The 19,020-nt window shown below is 52.0% G+C and overlaps 1 protein-coding gene across 9 annotated transcripts in view; it reads left to right on the forward strand.

The window, feature by feature from the left end:
• Window positions 1-19,020, forward strand: part of Tspan9 (tetraspanin 9) — a 180,664-nt gene that overhangs the window by 89,327 nt on the left and 72,317 nt on the right. For 7 of the 9 annotated variants that reach the window (XM_037204119.1, XM_037204117.1, XM_028881529.2 and 4 more), the window contains one exon: window positions 17,015-17,094. In XM_037204119.1, the coding sequence (XP_037060014.1) occupies window positions 17,032-17,094 (63 nt within the window). In that variant the 5' untranslated portion in view covers window positions 17,015-17,031. Of the gene's footprint in view, window positions 1-16,171; window positions 17,095-19,020 lie in introns of those variants that run through there. The other 2 variants (XR_005091173.1, XM_028881526.2) reach the window with 2 other exon arrangements.

Here is a 19,020-nt window from a genome sequence, read left to right on the forward strand (position 1 = left end):
GAAACTGAGGAGTGCTGGAGCTATGCTAGCAGAGTGTGAATAGATGAAAATTGTTGTCTCTGTGGATGGTCTCTGAGATTTCTGGAGTTGGGAGGGGAGGGTAAGTAGGTATACCGTGAGCGCATTGCATCCTGGGACAGCTCAGCAGGGAGGCAGGCTTGATAGCCAACCTTGTCTACAGGGAAACTGAAGCCCACAGGGCTGAAGTGACTCATCCACAGGAAGAACCTAGACTCATACCCGAGTCTTCTGGCCCTACCTCCTGTGCTCTCCCCTCTGCCCTCCATTGCCTCCCCAGAACATGCAAAAATTCTATGATCTGCCTTATTTCCTCCCCTGCCCCCATTCTGTCCACCCATTCCCTTGGCTGAATCTATCAGGCTTCTCATGATGTGTATGGGTAACCAAGCTTAAAACAAGGCACAGCCAGAATCTAAGCTGACTGCATGGTTCTAGCCAGAGTTGGTATGGATGCCTGAGGGTGCGTGCATGCATGTGTGTGTTTGTGTGTTGGAAGCCTGTGTGTCTTAGAGGGCCACAGTAAGGCTTTGAAGTCTCTGTGTGTGGGGGGGGAGCGTGTGTGCTAAGGAGTGGGCTGGGGTTTTGGTGACTTGGAACTGGTGGAGAAGCTATGGGATCTAGAGCCTTGGCCTCTGATCTGCCAGCCCCTCCTGCCCAAAGAAAGGGGTGCAGATGTGGGAAGTTAATTACTCAATTAATTCCAACAGCTCAGGCAAGCTTCTGCTCAGGAGATGATTTGCTGATGGGATGCGGAAACTGCTCATTTGCTAATTCTAGTAACTGACAGAAGACGGAAACTTCGGGGGCTGGGGGGAAGGAGTACAGTCAGTGCACCCCAGGGGCCTTGGACCGTGACACTCCTGTTTTCTTCTTTTTTCCTTTTCTCTCCTTTTTTTTCTTTTTGAGACAGGGTTTCTCTGTGTATAGCCTTGGCTGTCCTGGAACTCACTCTGTAGAACCAGGCTGGCCTCAAATTCACAGAGATTCACCTGGCTCTGCCTCCCAAGTGCTGGGATTAAAGGCGTGCGCCACCACGCCCGGCTGACCATGGCACCCTTAAGTGTGAACCTTGTTGTTGACCTTAATTTCCTGCTCATTAGCATTTGCATTAGAACAATTGGTTCTGTCCGTCCATCCATCCATCCATCCATCCATCCATCCATCCATCCATCCACCCACCCATCCACCCATCCACCCACCTACCTATCCATCTATCCATCCATGCTTACTGAGTAGTGGCATATTATGAGGGTGTGGTAGATGCTAAAGGAGACTTGGTTAGTGCCCTGTACCCTGCAACTGACAGTCTACCTGCAGTCATTGTGCCCTCTCGGGTTGTCTAGGCAATCACTTACCTAGGGGTGAGGAGCTGTGTGTTGTGGCCACAAGGAAGACTGTTAATTGGGTCATCAGCCCGAGGAACCTCCATGCCAAGGGACAGTGGGCTGACTGAAGCTGAGAATTGGGATGGTTGGTAGAGAGCCGAGTGAAACTATGTGATCATCTCTGACACCAGGATGGCCAGTACAGAGCTGAATCGGAGGCAGAAGGAGGAGAATGAGAGCAGTGTGGGTATAGATACACGATGTCGGAGCAGGTTGAAAGCTGTCAGGGGCTTTTGTTGGGTACCATCTGTGTTCATCTCTTTTGCTGAATGTTGCTAGAGGCCAGCAGGTATGTAAAAATGAGAGGTCGGGGCCCTAAGATGGTCCTCTGGTGAGTTGGATGGAGGTGGGGGCTGGGGAGTGGGGAGTTGAGGGACGGCACATTGCCCATTGGCTGAGGCTGAGCAGTTACTTTGGTGGTCATGTCCCTTTTCAAATGGGAGAAGTTATTGTTATTTAGTTATTTTCTCATCTTGGTGATATAGTACCTGAGAGAAACAACATAAGGAAGCCCACCATGTTAGAGAAAGCGTGGTGGGGGGTTAGGGCTGGGGCAGCAGGAGTGTGGAATGACTGGTTACACAGCATCCTCAGTTGGGAGGTAAAGAGGTGGGGCTGGAATCAGACATGGCCCCCATGTCTCCAAGCCAGGCGCCATCTCCCAAAGGCTCCACAGTCGTCTCCCAGAACCATGCCACCAGCTGAGGATCAGTTGTTCAAGCCCGTGAGTCCTTGGGGGACTTTTCACACCCAAGCCATGTAGGGTGTAATTTAGAGGCTGACAGAAATGTTTTGAGGTTGCCTTGGTCCTCGTGTGCAAAGCCCTTGAGAAGAGGGATGGAGATAGCAGTGAGGAGCTCTTGCCCTCTGTAGCTAGAGAAGGTGTTCTAGAGGTGGTGGCTCATAGCTCTTGCGTGTGTGTTGGGGAAGGAAGAGCCAGTTAGATTCAGCCGGCAGTCTTCTAAGCAGCAACCCTCAAATGGCTGCATATTTCAGAATCCTGGAAAGTGGAAAGTTTATTAACGGAATGGCTGTGCCAGGGTCCAGCCTCCAGATATTCCAGCTTAGTGGGAGCAGCATGTGTTAGGAGTTGGCACGCTGCGCATGACTCTCAGGTTCTAAAAGAGGTGGCTTGGGAACCACACTTAGAGAAACTGCTTAGAAAGCACTCTGCATTGTGAAGAGTGTTGGACCAGGCCTCTGAGGAGGCAGATGCTGGCCAGGAGGTGATTGGCCTCACGTGCGAGTCTTTTTGACTGGGCGTGATGGTGTCTGCCACTCTGTGAGGGTCATGCCAGTGAACCCCCTCTGACCAGGGTACATTTTCCTGTGCACACAGCTGTTGTCATTGCTTGTAAAATGTTAACAGATACGTTTAGAAGACTCTGTCTGGATAGGTTGAAGCCATGGCAGGGAAAGGAGAATACAGAGACTGTTCCCTCAACCCAGAGAGTGAGTCTGTTTCTTTAAGGTGTGCGTGGCTGCTTCTGGCTTGAGGTAGCCGGTGACAGGGAGCCAGGTCCCAGAGCTCCCTAATTACAGCACCTGCTGGCCTACCTCTTCCCCTCTCGCTGGTGCTGATGCTGCTTAAACTGGGCAATTAGAGTTGTAGGATGCTGCTGGTGGCCCCAGGCCTGTGTGACCTGTCCTGCCCTGGGTGGTTTTGCTGATGTCCCACAGCATGAGGTTGGAGTGGAGGTAGCTTGCGTCCGGAATGCCTACTTTCTCCATCCCTTCTCAAGCTAGCTTCCAATCACTCAGATGTCTTTTGGTGGTGTAGGGCTTGGGATATGGCCACCCTATAGTACAGAAGGATGGTATCATTGGAATTGTGCTGAGTTCCACGAAGGGAAGAGTTTGTTGCTAAATTCCATTGGTTCCTCGGTTCTGTGGTCTTTATTCTTAGTTTTGGTGTCCAGTGAGGTCAGTGCGGATGTCTTTAAAAAACGATAATGATAAAGCTTTTCTCTAGACTTTGACCTTTGGCTTTAGGATGTGTTTAGACATAATCAACACATCTTTGTTGAGTGTGCCAGTGTGTAACTAGCAAGTGCACAGTACTGGGAGGGATTCCATGGTGGGGAAGGAGGGCAAGTCATCCTCGGATAGCATAGAATCCATCCCTTGGGGCTGTGTTTGTATCTGACTCCTGCTGTCAGGACAAGGAAGATTGGTGCTGCTGTGTTCCCTTTCTCTTTGTTGGAAATTCTGGGGATTTGTAGGGCGGGGATGGGAGTCCTTTTGCTGTGGAGACTGGGGTCACATTCAGAAATGGAATCTGGGTGTGCCTAAGGCAGCCCTTGACTCATGTTCCTGGGGGTTTCTGGACCCGGTGCTAAGGACTGGTCTAAGGGAATGACCAGTCCCCCCATAACTCCCAAGACGGCCTCCTCAGTGAACTAGCTCCTCCGTCTCCTACCCGGGCTGGCCGCCTGCTGTGGCTACGTGCAGCTGGGCCTGCAGAACTTAAAATAGCATTATGAGCTGTCCGCCTTGCATGTGGGGAGCCTGCCTGAGGCATGATGGGGCAGCCGCTTGGTCCTTACGCTGGGGTAGAGAGCATTTTGGGGGTTTCTTGTCTCAGAGTAGGGAATGGGGTACCGAAGTGGCTGTAGGCTGTAACTGGTGCCTAGGGGGTACAAAGGACTTGTCTTTCCTAGACCTCTTAAGGGAGCACTTCAATCCTGACTTCAGATCTTCCATTGCAGCCTAGATGCCTTTTAGGCTTGACCTTTCTGCTGCCAAGGGTTAGTCATGTTGGGCCCCATTACAGCCTAAATGAAGAGAGTAAGTGAAGTACAGAGTTGGGACAGGTATACCTGTGCCAGGTCCCAGTGGCAGGACCAGGGCATCTGGGGTCTCTGCTGAGCAGGCAGTAGCCTGGGGGCTTCTTTCTGCTAAGAAGATCAGGATGGGAAACCACTCCAAGGCCTGCCTGCCTTCATTCACTCATGCAGAAGAATGTTCGGAACAGAGGACCCCCCCCCACACACACTCATGTTAAGCTCTATTCTTGGCTGTGGAAATACAGCAATGAATGAGACAGACACAAATCCCTGCTCTTCTAAAGGTCATTTCTAGTGGGTGGCAACATCATAAACAAACTACATAGTAAAAAATATAAGTTTCAATGTGTTTTGGGAATAAGGGGGGTGGAGAGAGCAGAGCAGGGTGAGAGTGCTTGGGAGGTCCTGGAGAAGGAGACGTCTGAATGAAGGTTAGGGGTCAGGGGAGCTGGCAATGCAGAGATCTGAGGAAAGAATGCTCAGGTAGAGTGAACGGTGAAGGCTCTGAAGTAAGAGAACAGAATGGGTGGTGTGGCCAGAGTGAGGGGAGGGGGCGAGGGAGGGAGGGAGAGAGAGATTGAGCGATTCTTGTAAGAACTTCATCTTTTTGTCTGGGAGCGGTGGGAAGCGTGTGCCTCGTGGGACAAGATCACTGCAGTTATCTTCTGGGGTGGGTGGGTCTGTGAGGAGGCCCCAGCAGACTGCGAAAGCTCCCACTCTGCTTTCCCTGTGCCTCGTTCAGCCTCCATCACTAGGCCCCAAACCCCAATCATGGAGACTTTCACTCTGGGATGAGGCCCTGGGTGGGGCTGGGTTCCTTCTCCCTGCCTTTGGGTTTCTTTCAGAGGGAAGAGAATAGGTTTGTTACAGTGGTTTGCTGGAGCCTGCTTAGACTTCCAGTTGAGAGCGCCATACTAAGTAATCTGAGAATTTGCCAACCGCTGTTAAACTATGGGTTGTTTGCAACTGGCCATGGTGGCCATCGGTAAGCATTGTGGATTAGGGCTTTCCCCCATGGGCTGGTTGGTAAATACTTAGTAGTCCATCACTGTTCTATGATCTCTGCTCTGCTGGATCATGGTTTTGGAGGACAGGGCCTGTCTTTGCTTTCATTTGGCAAAGGGTCTGTGTTCATGGTCTGTGAAGTGTGAAAGGGCATAGGGAGCACTGGCTGAAGGTGATGGAGCTGGTGTGCGGGGCAAGCAGCGGTGTGTTCCCCAGGATAGACAGACCGTGTCCTATGAGGCTGCAGTGGATATGGACATTTCACGATTTCCCTGGCTTGATAATCCTGGTGAAGGATTGCTTTTTCCCACCCCTGCTTCTTTCCTTTCCTTGTCCCTCTGTGTGTGCAGGACGGATTTGAAGTATGCTTCAGTCCGGGCCGGCCTTGTGTATAAAAACAGAGCCTAGCACTGATTTCAGATAAAGCTGCTAGGTCTGCTGTAGAAGTCAGGAGATGTAGGTTCCACCCAGCTCTATGAACTGGTTTCTCATTTAAAACTGGGAACACATTCCCTGCTTATCTTTCAGGGGTCTGGTGTGAGGATCAGATATGATCAGAAGTATGAAAAATCCCTTTAAAAAAACCCGCACTAGTTCAAAGAAACATTGCTTTTGCTCACGCCGTCCCTACACTGGCTCCCCCTCATCTGCTTTCTCCTGCTAGGATGCCATGCACGCCCCACTCAAGGCACTGTTCTTTGTAAAGGTTTCTCCTCTGAGCAGGGCCTCTCAGCACTCACAGTTTACACATCTGCTTTCCACTTTTTCTGTTCTTCCCAAGACACAGACAGAGCAGGGACATTCCCTGGTGACATCTACAGTGAGTGACAACCCAGGATTGGCACCGTGTGGGGGCTGAGGAACTCTTCAGTGACTCATTAACTCATGCGAGTCTTATTTGTTTCGTCAAACTCCTATGACATGTGCTGGTCAGCTAGACTGTGAGTGTGAATGAGTGATTCTGAAGGGTAGTGCTTTCTAGTAGATAAAGGAATTTCCCAGATCATCTGCCCTTCATGATCGTGCCCAGCTCCATTTCATGGATGAGAAAATACAAGAGCACTCATCCATCCGTCCATCCGTCTATCCATCCGTCTATCCATCCGTCCATTCATCCATCCATCCATCCATCCATCCATCCATCCATCCATCCATCCATCCATCCATCATATGCCCTGTGCTCAGAGAACTACAAGTCTCCCACCTGGGTAGCCTGGACTGGAACTCGGGCCCTGATTCTTTTGTCAGGCTCTCGGTCTCAGTGTGCTTGCTTCAGGAGGCAGGTGGGGCAGGGTGGGGTGGACCATGCCCTTGCAGAAAGGTGGATAGGTCAAGGCTTTTTAGTCCTGTGCAGGCCTAGGTAGTAGGAGGAGGTAGGGGGGTGGGGTGGCTGCTCAGTGTTTGTCCCTGCTGGGTCCAGCCAACCATGGGTGTGGCTGGCATTTCCTCTGGCAACAGTGTATGTTGGGGAGCATGCTGGCACCTGGTGTGGCTAGGATATTGCAAGCACCTCTTGAGAGATGAGTAATACATGGCCACCTGGACACGCTGAGGCTTATGGAGTCCAGGATGGTCATTTGAGCTCTGTGACAGTTTCTAGAGATGGCTGAATCTGGAGGGTGACTATAGATGGATGGCCTTCAGAGGGGAGGACAGATGGTGGGGATCCATTGAGGTAATGATACACCAGCGAGACAGTGGACAGTATTGTGGGTATCTCAAACATGTATGATGACTGAGGGGCAAGGCTTTGGGGCTCTCTGCACTGTGGGAGAGAGAGAGCCAGTTTCATTTCAGGTTTAAGTGTGTACCATGAATCAAGCTGGGTCAGTGAGTTATTCCTGTACAGAGTTTCTTTGGGTCTTGTGTGTGGAAAAAAAAAGATGTTTATGTAAATGACTATGATACAGGGCATAATAAAATCAGTGACTAAAGGAGAGATTCAGAGGAAGAGCCCTCACTGTTGGGGGATCCTTCATTGATGATAAGATGTTTTTGAAACAGTGGCCAAAGGCAGAGGTGGGTAGGAGCCCACCATAGGACAGGTGAGCCAGATGTGGAGCCCCAGAGTTGGGGGTGGAAAGCAAGAAGCTTGGACTGTCAGTCTGTAGGACATAGGCAGGGGCTTGTAGGAAGTAAGGCTGACAGTAGAGCATAGATCTCCAATGACAAGCTCAAGCATTTGTGATTATGTATCTAGGGAGCCAGTGGAGATTGTGAGTTGATACACATCTCTGAGCTCCACCCTGGGGCAATAATGATGAGCACAGTAGGGTATTCTGGGGAGACCTGGGAGCAGGGAGCCCAGGCAGAAGCCTGGCAGGTGGAGGGCAGTAACAGGGAGGGAGCACGTGGTAGGGAATGTGTGCATGCCCCTGCCTTCAGTTCAGGGTGGCATGTGTGTACAGAACTTTGCAATCTGGGCATGTGTGGAGGAAGTGTAGTGTAGTGGTTGGGTACAAATCCAGTTTGGTGACAATAGGGATGAATTTCTGTTGGCTCAATCTAAAACTTTGAAAGGTCTTTCTAGAACTTCTGGAGGTTTGGTAGCCCAGGGGCCGAGGAAAGGATGTGACTTGTGACCGTTTTCCCATTTTCACTAGTACCTTGACATGGAGAAAAATGCATGGAGGTTTGGGGGCGAGGAGCTGGGTGCTTGCAGATGGAGGCTCCTTAACTTGAACCAGTCTGAGGAGGGAGGAGAGAAAGAACAAGGTGATGGCTTCTGCTTATGCCTTGTTTCTTAGAGGACCCTGGAGGTTCTGAGAACACAAAGGGACTTGTGAACTGTGATATTTGTGAGTCATCAGACATCCTGTAGGGAGGCCTACTTTCTGGCACCGTCAGTCTGTCAGTAGAATACACATGACTCCCTCTGATGGGTGCTGAGCAGGGCGGACATCTGGATACCTTTCCACCTTCTTAACTATAGGGCATCGCCAAGTGCTTCTCCTGCTCTGTCTCCCCCCAGGTGACTCCAGCACCAGTCCCGTAGCCTCTAGACACAGTGGAGGGAGACAGGGAAGAGGGACAGGAGACGGTAGCCCCTGGAGTCAGCAAAGGGTTCCAGCTGTAAGGCCAGCTTGCTGGCGGGCTGGATGCCGGGTCAGAGAGCACTGTCCCAGCTGGTAAGCCTGTGTTCTCCACGGAGTGGTTTAGGAATATTGGATTGCTGGGTCAGTAAATTTCTGCTGGTGCATGGCAATAAACCTCAGGCTTCATCACACTTGCCTGTGTCGGGCAGTCTGCCTTATCTCATCCTCCCAAAGCCACCTGCCCTCCTTGATAAGTACTAATAACAAATGCTTTCTTTCTTTTTCCTCTGCTTCCTGGGACTGAATGGCCCAGTGTGGCCATGCCTGGGGCTGCAGGTCCATCTGCCTGTCCAGTACAATGCCCTATGTATCAGGCTTTTCTACAGGATCTAATAGGGAGGTGATTGGCTTAGGAATGAAAGATGGACCTGGCCGGGGCCTCTCCTGGAAGAATGTCTTAGGGGCTGAGTGCTTGTGGGACAAAGCGGATGCTTGCTCTCAGCAGGACACAAACTAGGAGGGGTAGGTCAAAGACCAGAAAACATGGTAGTGCATTAACTCTGAAGGCTCTCTGGAGTGGCCAGGACACATGACCATGGCCATGCTGTTGCCCCCTGGACTGTGGGTATGAGCAAGAAGGAAATGAGGCTTCAGGGAAGGGAGCTGCAAGGAGGAGAGGAAGAGTGTGATTGGTTGGGACTGTAGCCCAGGAGAAGTGTGGGATAGAGTTGATGACAGAAGGAGAGGGGGACGCAGATTCTTGCTGCCCCCTGGCCTCCTGGGCTCCAGTCTCACTCTCCTTTCAGCTCCATTCTTCTTCCTCTTAGTCTCAGTCCAGCATGTGGTGTGTGCCTCACCTCTGCTCCATGCCCACTTTGCCCAGCACTTCCCTTCCTAGGATGCTCTTCTGCCTGTCTATCCCCTGCCTCCTTCCAGAGTGTAAGGCATGCACCTGGCATCGGAGCTCAGAGACCTGTAGAGAACCTACCAATCCAGCTTCCATCATTTGTAGTTGAGGAACTGGGGGTCACACAGATAACCAGCACCCCGAGGCTTTCAGCACTGAGCAGTGCAAGGCTCCCCCAAGCCCTTCCCTTTACAGGCCCTCCTTTGCACTTTGTGAATTGGTTTCATCAGTTTATTTCCAGGCTGGCCTGTGGGTCAGCCATAGTCCTGGGTGCTGGGTGTGCAGCAATGAGAAAGATCAGTCTCTGGTGCTCTGGCCCTGTGATCTAATGGGAGAGAATCAGCCGGGAGATTGTCACTTAGGGAAACACACACTTTCAAACTGTGATGAATACTATGGGAGAAACAGGCCAATTGTGCTCTGAGAATATAATGGTGGGAAGGGAGCTTAGCATGGCAGGTAGGGGACCCAGAAAAAAGACCCCTATGGAGGATTCCAGAAGAGAGGATTGTGAAGGACAACCAGGCAGAGGGAACAGCATGGGCGGAAGCTCAGAGGAGAGCAGAACAGAGCTTAGTGTTTACTGGAGCCTGAGGAGAGGCAGGGAGGGTCCATTGGACTGGACCTTTAAGGTTTTTTAAAAATTTTGAAACAAGATCTCATGCATCTTATGCAGACATCTCATGCATCTCATGCAGACAGCCTCAAACTCCATACATACCTAAGGCTGACCTTGAACTCCTATCCTTTGTCTCCATCTCCAAAGTGCTGGGATTACAAGTGTGTATCACTGTGCCCAGCTCTTAAAGGTTGTTTTAAGAGTTTGGATTATCCTAGAAAAGGAGAATCACAAACACATTCAGTTTGTTTGTCTGCACACATGAGCACATGATTAGAATGTAAGTAGATGAGATACCACTGCAGGGATTAAAGCAGAGAGGCTTTGGTAAGATGGTGTGTCTGGAGTGGGGGTGTGAAGAAGGACCCTGGTGAGCAATGAGGTAGGCATGGACTGGGCACTGTCTGTGACATCATAGGAGGGGGAGAGAGACACCGTGGTAGGACAGAATTGGTAAGGAGCAGGTGGTGTATGGAGTTTGGATGAGGATGGGGTTTCTGGATTAGACTATGTGATAGACATCCAGGCTATTTATCAAGAAGGGAAGGGTTGGGCAAGTCATTCTCTGTGTGGAATGTGAAATCCAAGATGCCTGTGACAGCCACATGGGGAGGATGGGCAGGAGGAGTCTTGTGTTTGGGACTCAGAAGACAGGTGAGGGCCAAGTGGATACCCAGGTGTCACCAGCTGTCAGGGGAGAAACTGATGTTCTCAAGCTTAGAAACAGGGTCACAGGACATTGCATGCTCGTAGTGGGGTGTCTGATTTTTCTCTGTTCAACCCCACCCTAACTAGACTGGCATGGGGACTCTGTTTACTATGATAGTTACTACTGGTCATGATCATGGTGCCCCAGTGTGCCAGGCATTTTTCTGTGGCCCAGACTCTGTGCTGTGTGTGTTACAGTTACATTCATTACCTCAGATCTAGGATTTTACCCGAAGCTTAGAAAGGATGCATTGTCATCTCATTTTATAGATGAGGATTGAGACACAGGGTGGCTGAGTGCTTATTCTAGGTTATCCAGATCAATCAAGGCCCAAAGCCCATGTGGCTCCAGATGACTGTTTCACTAGACATGTTCCCTGGCCTTGGGATAGAACAGGTGGATGGAAACTACCAAGCTTACTCCATTCTAGTTCACATACCCTGTCCCAGATGACTCAGTTCCTAAAGATGTTTGGTGTGAGCTAGTTTCAGGGGTTGGCTTTGTGACAGACAGTCCTGCAACAGTATGACTCTGCATGGTCAGAAGCCGTATTTCAGTACTCCTGGCTAGCTCAGGAGTGGGCTGGTTCATAGCTGTGGTCCTATTTCCAGGAGTGAAGCTGACTGACCTGTCCAGAGGTACCAGTACATGCTTCCCTGTCATGGGGTGCTTATGTACAGCCAAGGGTCTCTGAATCATTATTCCCCAGCAGCCAGGTTTCTGGCACATCTCAACCGCAGCCCAAAGTGGTTTTGCTCTTGAGTTCTGAAGCCTGGCACGACACATTATGGCATTCACATGCGTTCCTGCGACCAAGCTGCAGGCAGAGATGTTTGTGTTTGCCCTGCCCTTGGAGCCCCTCTGCAAGGCTCTGTAATCCAGCACAAGCAAGGGGCCGGGGGCAGCCTTGTCCTGGCTCTCTTAATTGTCCTGCCCGCTTGTTTCTGGACTCATCTTCCAGAATGGCTCTGTGGACGCGGAGGTTAAACTTGTTCCCTGCTTATTCATCCATTCCAGGACATGCCATGTATTAGGATGAGCATAATGTGATGGTTATGAGCACATCAGTTAACATCATGACATTTATACCATTACTTGCTGGGTGTTTCCTGGGCTGCCTCATCGGAGTCTGATGTCTTCCATAGATTTTGGCTTGGGTCCCATCCTTTGGTGAGTGAACTTGGAATTCAACTGTCCAGCTTGGGAATGGTAGCCATCTTTTTTTCTAAGTAGCTACTATGTGGTAGTCACTGTGATAGGCACTGGAGGGGTGTGTGTGTGTGTGTGTGTGTGTGTGTGTGTGTGTGTGTGTGTGTGTGTGTGTGTAATGGACAGGATGCAAGTGCTGTTGTCTTTTAGAAGCTCAGAGACCAGAGCAGAGGCAGTGAGCCATTGCAGTGTGGACAAAGTGCTGAGAGGGAGCGTGGAGCCATTCTCTGGAAGAGGCGGCCTGCCCTGATTTGTAATGTTCTAAGCAATTAATTCATCCCTTCTTAGAACTATGAGCCCTCCCACTGACACAAACCTTATTTGTTTTCTTCATTAGTCTTAGGAAGCTTACACACAAAAATGCAGATAAAAAAAGTATCTTTAAACTTCTCTCTCTCTCTCTCTCTCTCTCTCTCTCTCTCTCTCTCTCTCTCTCCCTCCCTCCCTCCCCCTCTCTCTCTTTCTCTCTCCCTCCATCCACTCTCCCTCCCTTCATGCTGTGTAGCCCAGGCTAGCCTGGAATTCGAAGTCCTGACCTAGCCTCCCAAGAGCTGGGATAACTAGAGCAGTGTGTGCCCAGCTTCATTTAGCTCCTCACTTTCCAGCCTCTTCATAGACCTTGTTATCCTCCATTCTGAATCCATATTTCAAGCTGTTTTGTGTCCTTAGCAAATAGGAGAGTGGCCCCTGTCACTGTTTCCTGCCTAGTGAATCTTCATGCAGACATCTGGGAGGTGGGCCTCCCGCTAGGGACCACTCACTCATTCCTGAGGAGTTTGCTCAGCAATTAAAGGATTCCTTTTACAGCCAAAGAAGATCTCAAATATGGAGGTTAGAACCTGGGATGAACAGCTTCCTTCTACAGTGGCTGCCCAGCCTGCTCATTCCTATTCACAGCAAGCAGTACTTTGGTCTCCCCTAAACTCAGGTTTTATGGTTAAGGGCTAGGGGTGTGAGATGCTGCAATACAGTCACATACAAGAGTAGCCAGCTTGGGCCAGAAGGTGTCTGGGCTGGTGGGGAAGACACCAGCGATTGAGCCCTGCCTCACCTAAAGCCCGGGAAGTTCTGGAGAGACACAAAGCACTTGGCATTTACTGGGGAGCCGAAAAGCCCTTGTCTCCTGGCTGCCACTCAGAACAGATGTGGTAACGCTTGTTTCTCACATTTACTTTTCTTGCTCTTCCTGGAGAAATCTGTACTTGCTCTTTCTCTTTTACTCTCCCCCCCTTTTTTTTCATTAAAAAAAGGCACGGGGGAGAAGTAAAGCAGGTCTGCATTGTTGGCATGCAGAGGCCCCTCAAAGACTCTCCTGGACCTGATTGGGTGTGGAGAATTGAGAAGGGACAGGGGAGTAACATCTCACACTATCTGGTTGCTCCTTCTGCATCCCCAATCTCAGGACCTGCATCAGCCTCATCTGCTAGCCCTTCGCTGTCTCTTTCTTCCCCTGCTGCCAGGCTCAGCTTCCTGGGCCCCATGGTGGCCATGGGCCTGGACGACTGGAAAGTTGCAGACTATAGCTCCAGCTTTCACATGCCCTACATGTAGCTTGCAAAGTAGTTCCTGTTCACACCCTGGCCTGTCCCCTCACTGCTTCCTGAGTGGACCACACTCAAGCCCTTCTTCCCCCACCCACTTTAAAGAGGCCTGGTTCAAGTCAGGGCCACAGGATAGCTCCCCAATTAGCCTGCCATGTGGATTCTGCATCGTTCTGTTGGAATGCGCTGGGTACCAGTAGAGTCAGGGTAGAAGGGTGTTTTCCATAGCTGGATGGTGAGCTCCTGGATTGTCCCATTCATCCTGATTATTCATCCTGGTACCTATGCTCAGGGATCTGCCCACGGTGACCCATTTGTCTCTAGTGGATGGTTTCCTCAAGGGGGCAGAGGGCAGGGGATGGGTGTGTTCTGGCTCCATCTGCCTTTGTCTTAAGATAGGGTACATTCTCTGTCCTCCTCACTGCATTCTTCTGTCCTTCCCTCTCTCCATTCTTTGTGACAGCCCTCAGGTCTTTGCTGATTACCTGTCCAGTCCAGAGCATCACCTCAGCGCTCTTCTTCCCTGTCCCTCCTAATTCAGCATCCTTTTACCTAGAGACCCCCAGCCATCAGGACAGGCCATCTCAGGCTCCCTGTTGTGCTCTAAGATGCTGTCAGACTGGAAGACTGCCAAGGGCAGCAGGTGTTTAAAATCCAAGAGAGGATGACACGCGGGCTTGGGAGCATACCCAAGCCCACCGTTTCCTTTCCTGTAAAGTGGACCGGTCACCACACCTATGTGGTAGGGTCAGCCTGGTGACTGTAAGGGCTGATGAATTGCATTTGCTCTTCTTAATCTGATAGTGACTCAGCTGGGTGTTGTAGTGAGACTTCATTGTAGCTTTGACAAGTGTGACCAGGGGGAGCAGGGATGTGGCACTGGAAAGCCTTCTTCTCTTGTCTGCCTGCTGTCACCTGGCTTTCTGGTCCCAAGCCCCAGAGGTATACGTTCATTTCTAATCACACAGTGATGGGACAGCCCAGGGACCAGGGGGGATTGGTTGTGACTGGTGCAGATGTGGGCTGGGGAGAAGAGATGGGAGAAGATAACAAGGTGGCGGCTTAGCATGGGGGGAGCCTTGATGATCCCTCATCCCCCCCCCCTAGATATAACAATCCCTCTTGTGTTCAGAGCCCGCTCACCCTGACTGGCCTCACCCTTGTTGGCTCACTTCACACATAACACATCTGGGTGTTCCTGAACTCCACAGGAGGAATGGTAGCCAAGCTGGCGCGAGCTGCCAGGGAAGAGCAGGTCCCCTAACTCTAGTCCAGCTGGTCGATGCCCCCATCAGAAGTAATGTTATAAGAAAGAAGAGGCAACCCTGCAGCCTCAAGCAGTCGAGTGAGGCTGCAGAGGACAGAAAGCCTTAGCCATTCTGGCCAGGTTGCTTGGCGTTCCCACAGGAACCACCTAGACATCTGACCCTTTTCTGCGGACAGCATCCCAGGACCGATGTGTCCAACAGGAAAGATGCTCGCTGCTGGTGACTGTTCACACAGAGCTTTGCTGCTGGGCTCCCCCTGGGTTCAGAAGGTGCCCAGAAGAGTGAAATAGTGCAGTTTCTGTAAAGGAGCCACACTCCAGATCTCAGAGTTATCACCTCTAGGGTGGGGATAAGTGAACATGAAGTCCTCCTAGGTAGAATTACTGTCCCCTCATTGCACAGCCATGGCCAGCTGTGTCCATCTGTGCCTCCACGGTAATGAATAACTTCCTGTCCTAACTAGATTTTGTGCTGCCCAGAGGGCAGCCTATGTTTCTTAAAGGGCTCCCTCTTGGGGCTCAGAATAGAGGGTTGAGGGTTTCAGGGTAGACCCCTACCCCTTGGAAGGTCATGGATTCGTCCATCTAGCCATCCCTATGGAGTGCCTTCCAGAAGCTGAGCTCCTTGTTGGGTGCTGTGGTTACAGAGCCGAGTAAAATTTAGCTCCCGCACTAGGGATTCAGCCACACAAAGGAAAGACTTGGTCTCTGTCCCCCTCCCCCCAACCCCTCGCTCCCCACCTCCAGTCTTTTATTTCTCGTTATTTGCAAACTGTGGTGGCCCCAGGTCAGCAATGCAGACTTCTGCACAAGCCCAGGGGAGGCTGTCTTTATTGCAATGCTTTACAAGAGGACCAAGGGCTGTTTCGGATGTTCCCCTGGCAGGCACATTTCTCTTTCTTTTCTGGGACCTCGGGCTCCAAGAGAACCCAGTTGTGACCAAGAGCACCGCTACCTTGCTCTACTGCTGGCATAAGCAGTGTCCCACTCGAACCACCTGCCCCTTGCAGCCCTCGGCGTCCCACTCAGGAACGCAGAGGCGGGGGGCTCGCGCAGCTGCAGGAGTCTCTGGGAGCCGCGCTTGCGTGTGCGCGGGGAGGGGGCGGGGAGGACGGCGCGCCCCGCGGAGGCCTGGGGGCGCTTTCCTACACCTTGCGTCTCTGCTGCGGTCCCTCTATCTGTGCGCAGTAGCCATTCTCACGTGTGCAAAAGCGTGGTGTGTGTGTGTGTGTGTGTGTGTGTGTGTGTGTGTGTGTGTGTGTGTGTGTAAAGGTACAGCTTGAGACCATGAGGCTATGTTGTGCCCCAGGCTGGACAGGCCCGATGTTATTAGGGGCGGCAGCCAGCCTGGTAGTGACCGCGTTTCTTTCCCTTCCAGCCTTTCTCCCCAGACCTATCCTCTGGCTTTCTTGGATCCTTGGTACCTCTAGCTGTCCCTTCTTCTCGCCATCCTTGCTAGGGCAAAAGAAACCAGTGCTTTCCCATGGAGGTGCTGCTTCATTCCCAATCACTGAGCCCTTGACATTTAGAAGGGCTCTGGGCACACCGGTTTAGGCACACAGCAGACCGCTAATCCTATTAAAGATATTGTGTCATGGGGAGGGGGGTAGCCAGGCAGGCCTTGAGCCCATTGGTCGGATGCAAAGCAGGGGGCGGGGCCCAGAGCCAGGGGGAAGGGGCTCTAGGCGATTTCAGAGTCGAGAGTCAGGGCTGGGATTTCACCGGGCAAGCCCAGCGGTTGCAGCTGCGGCGGATCCCGAGGCTCTGCCCGTGGTGCACCCGGGCAGCCTAGGGCCGTCAGCGGCTCCGCAAAGTCGCGGAGCAAGGGAGGCCGAGAGCCCGCAAAGTGGTGGGGCTCCGGGCTGGGTCTGGGCTAGAAGAGGCGTGCCTGCGGAGCCTGGATCCCGGCGCCCTTCGGCCTCGAGTGCAGCGACCGGTTGACGGTGCAGCCGCCTGGGGAAGAGCAGTCAAATTGCAGCCTCCCCAAAGAAGCTTAGTTACGCAGGCGAACCGGCGGCTCCCTGAAGCGTGCTTGGAGCCGTGTCGCAGAGCCCTCCCGGGCCAGCGGGCTAAGGCTGGGATCCCGGTGCCGTCCCAGAGGCAGTGAACCCCTGGCAGCGGGTTGCTCCGCTAGTGCTCTCCGGTGCAGAGAAGGGGCGTGCAAAGCTCCAACGGTCGGCCCGCTCAGAACCCGTGCCCGACCCGGGTACCCCCTCTGTCCCACTCTGGGAGCAATGCCCCCCGCCCCTCGTGCCCCCCGGGAACGACGTGAGCATGGAGAAGTCGAGTAGTGAGGATTCTTCGATCCACCGGAGTCCATCTTTGGACAGCAAGGACTCGGACTTTGCCAAGCCGTCCACCTCTGGCCGCCCGTTCGGCCGTGGCTTCACGGCTGGCGCCTTCTACGGCACCGCGGGTTCTCGGGGTCAGAGCCACACGGAGGCCGGCGTTAAGACTGACAAGTACAATGCACCCAAAGGCAGCAAGTACGTGGTGTTTTACCTGGACCTGTCCTTTGTGTTCCTCCTAGAATTTAAGAAGTGCAACATGGCCAGGGGCTGCCTCTGCTGCTTGAAGTACATGATGTTCCTCTTCAATTTGATATTCTGGGTAAGTCCTTAAGGTTGAGTCTTCAGTCGCTCCCTCTCCTTGCTTTTCACACCGTGAATACCCTCTTCTTCCTCCTTGCTGCATCGTTCCCTTCTCTACTCAAAGGTAAGTGCTTTAAAAAAAAATCGCATCCCTCCTTTAGCGTCTTTCTCTTCGTTTTCCCCCTTCTCATCTATGGCTGAATGGAGGCTCCAACTTGTCGGTCTTCCCGGAGAGACATGGTCTGCTCCCAGGAAGCCGGCAAAGTTTGCCACTGCCTCCGTCCCCGCCGTAGAAAAGCCACGCTGAAGTACCTGCATCAGGGAACCCGCATCAGTGGGTGTGGGTCAGACTTTGAGCAGCTGTGCCGCTGCGCTGGTGGGAAACACAGGGAGGATGGTTTCCGAGTTTCTTCTGTTGCTCCTGAATGCAGGAGAACAGTCTGCAGCATTGTGGGAGTGGGATGGAGGGTGTGGAGGTCACAGCCTCCGGCACATTTCAGTGGCTCCCAGGAAAAGGAAGAGGCAATGATAGGGGATGGGGGACTGGCTATTGCTTTTGAGGGATTGCCGTGGACTGGGTAGCCAGCAGTCTGGCCACACTTTCCCAGGCTCCAGGAGGCCCCAAGACGAGAAGGGACAAAGGGAGACAGGCAGTGGTGACCCCGTCCTTGATGAGAGATAATTATTTTTTCTAGAGAAAGTGTCTATGGATGCGCTGGCTTAGAAATGCCCCCTGTCTGACCAAGCATGCACAAGAAGTACTGGATGAAAACTTCTTAAATTCATGTTGGATTCTTTCGTCCTTACTACTTACTGCCTCTGTCTTTCTTCACCAGAGCTCAGACTGCTCAGCACAGATGTTTGGCTCATCCTCAGGCTCTGTCCTGGCCACTGGCTGGAGGCTGTCAGCTGCCATGCATGATCCAGGAGGAGCCTAGGGGCAGGAGAAAGACATCCCCAGTGAGGTTGGGTAGCAGTGTGCAGCTTCTGTGGAGTGACCGACCCACTTTAAGAAAAACTTTTGTGTGTGTGTGGGGGGGGGGGCACAACTTTTCTGGAGAAGTGGAAACTCTAGGCTGTGAAGGAAGAATCGTGAGTCTTGTCTGGTTTCCATTCTTCGATAGATTCTTGTATGACCTTGAGTGACTCACTGTGCCCCTTCAGGTTGGGGCTTCTTCTCCAGTCCAGGCTGTTAGGATGGTCTTCACGGTCCTTTCACGCTCCTTACTGCCTTAGCTATGTCATATCCTAGGGTGTCACCTAGCTGATCCCCTCAGTGCATCTGTTTCTTTTCCTGAGAGCTTGGTCCGAGATGAGGTGGGTTCTTCTAGATACTTCCATAGTCTGGGAGTGGGGTGGGGAGGACTTTGGTGATCAGTGTTACCTGTCACGTGGTTGGGGTTTCAGGAACGCTGGGGCAGATTGTCTCATTCTCTTTCTGGTGATGAGAACCATTGGAATGTGAAGAATGACTCTTGTCGCTGGCTTGTGGGCCGGTGCCTTCTGCTCTTTCTCCTCTTTGCCAGGATCTGTGTCAGCCAAGTACTTGTGTTTCCTTGGTGTCCTGGTCCACATGAATGCTGAAGGTCCACCTTCTCTTTGCTCTCTCATAGTTTCGGGATACCCTTTTGGTTTGCCCCACTGTACATCTATTAATGATGTGAAGACTCTGTGGGTGTGGATGCTTAGTGCCTTTTGACGGTGGTGGGTGACTCCCACTCAGTAGCCCGGGCTCCTGGCCACCTTCACCTCGCCGCCTGCTGGCCGCAGTTGGTATAACAGCTTGTGATGCCTTCAGAATGATTCTAGCCTGGTTTGAGGGTGTGGGTGGGGGCTGTTTGCAGCCTAGGGTCTGCGTCACAAACATATCAGGGACCTGTAATATGTTTGTAAGCAACCAAATGGAGTGAATCTCAGGAGTGGCTCTCAGCATGGTGTTACGTGG

The sequence above is a fragment of the Peromyscus leucopus genome, chromosome 3 (genome assembly GCF_004664715.2).
Source record: "Peromyscus leucopus breed LL Stock chromosome 3, UCI_PerLeu_2.1, whole genome shotgun sequence".
Classification (NCBI taxonomy): Eukaryota; Metazoa; Chordata; class Mammalia; order Rodentia; family Cricetidae; genus Peromyscus; species Peromyscus leucopus.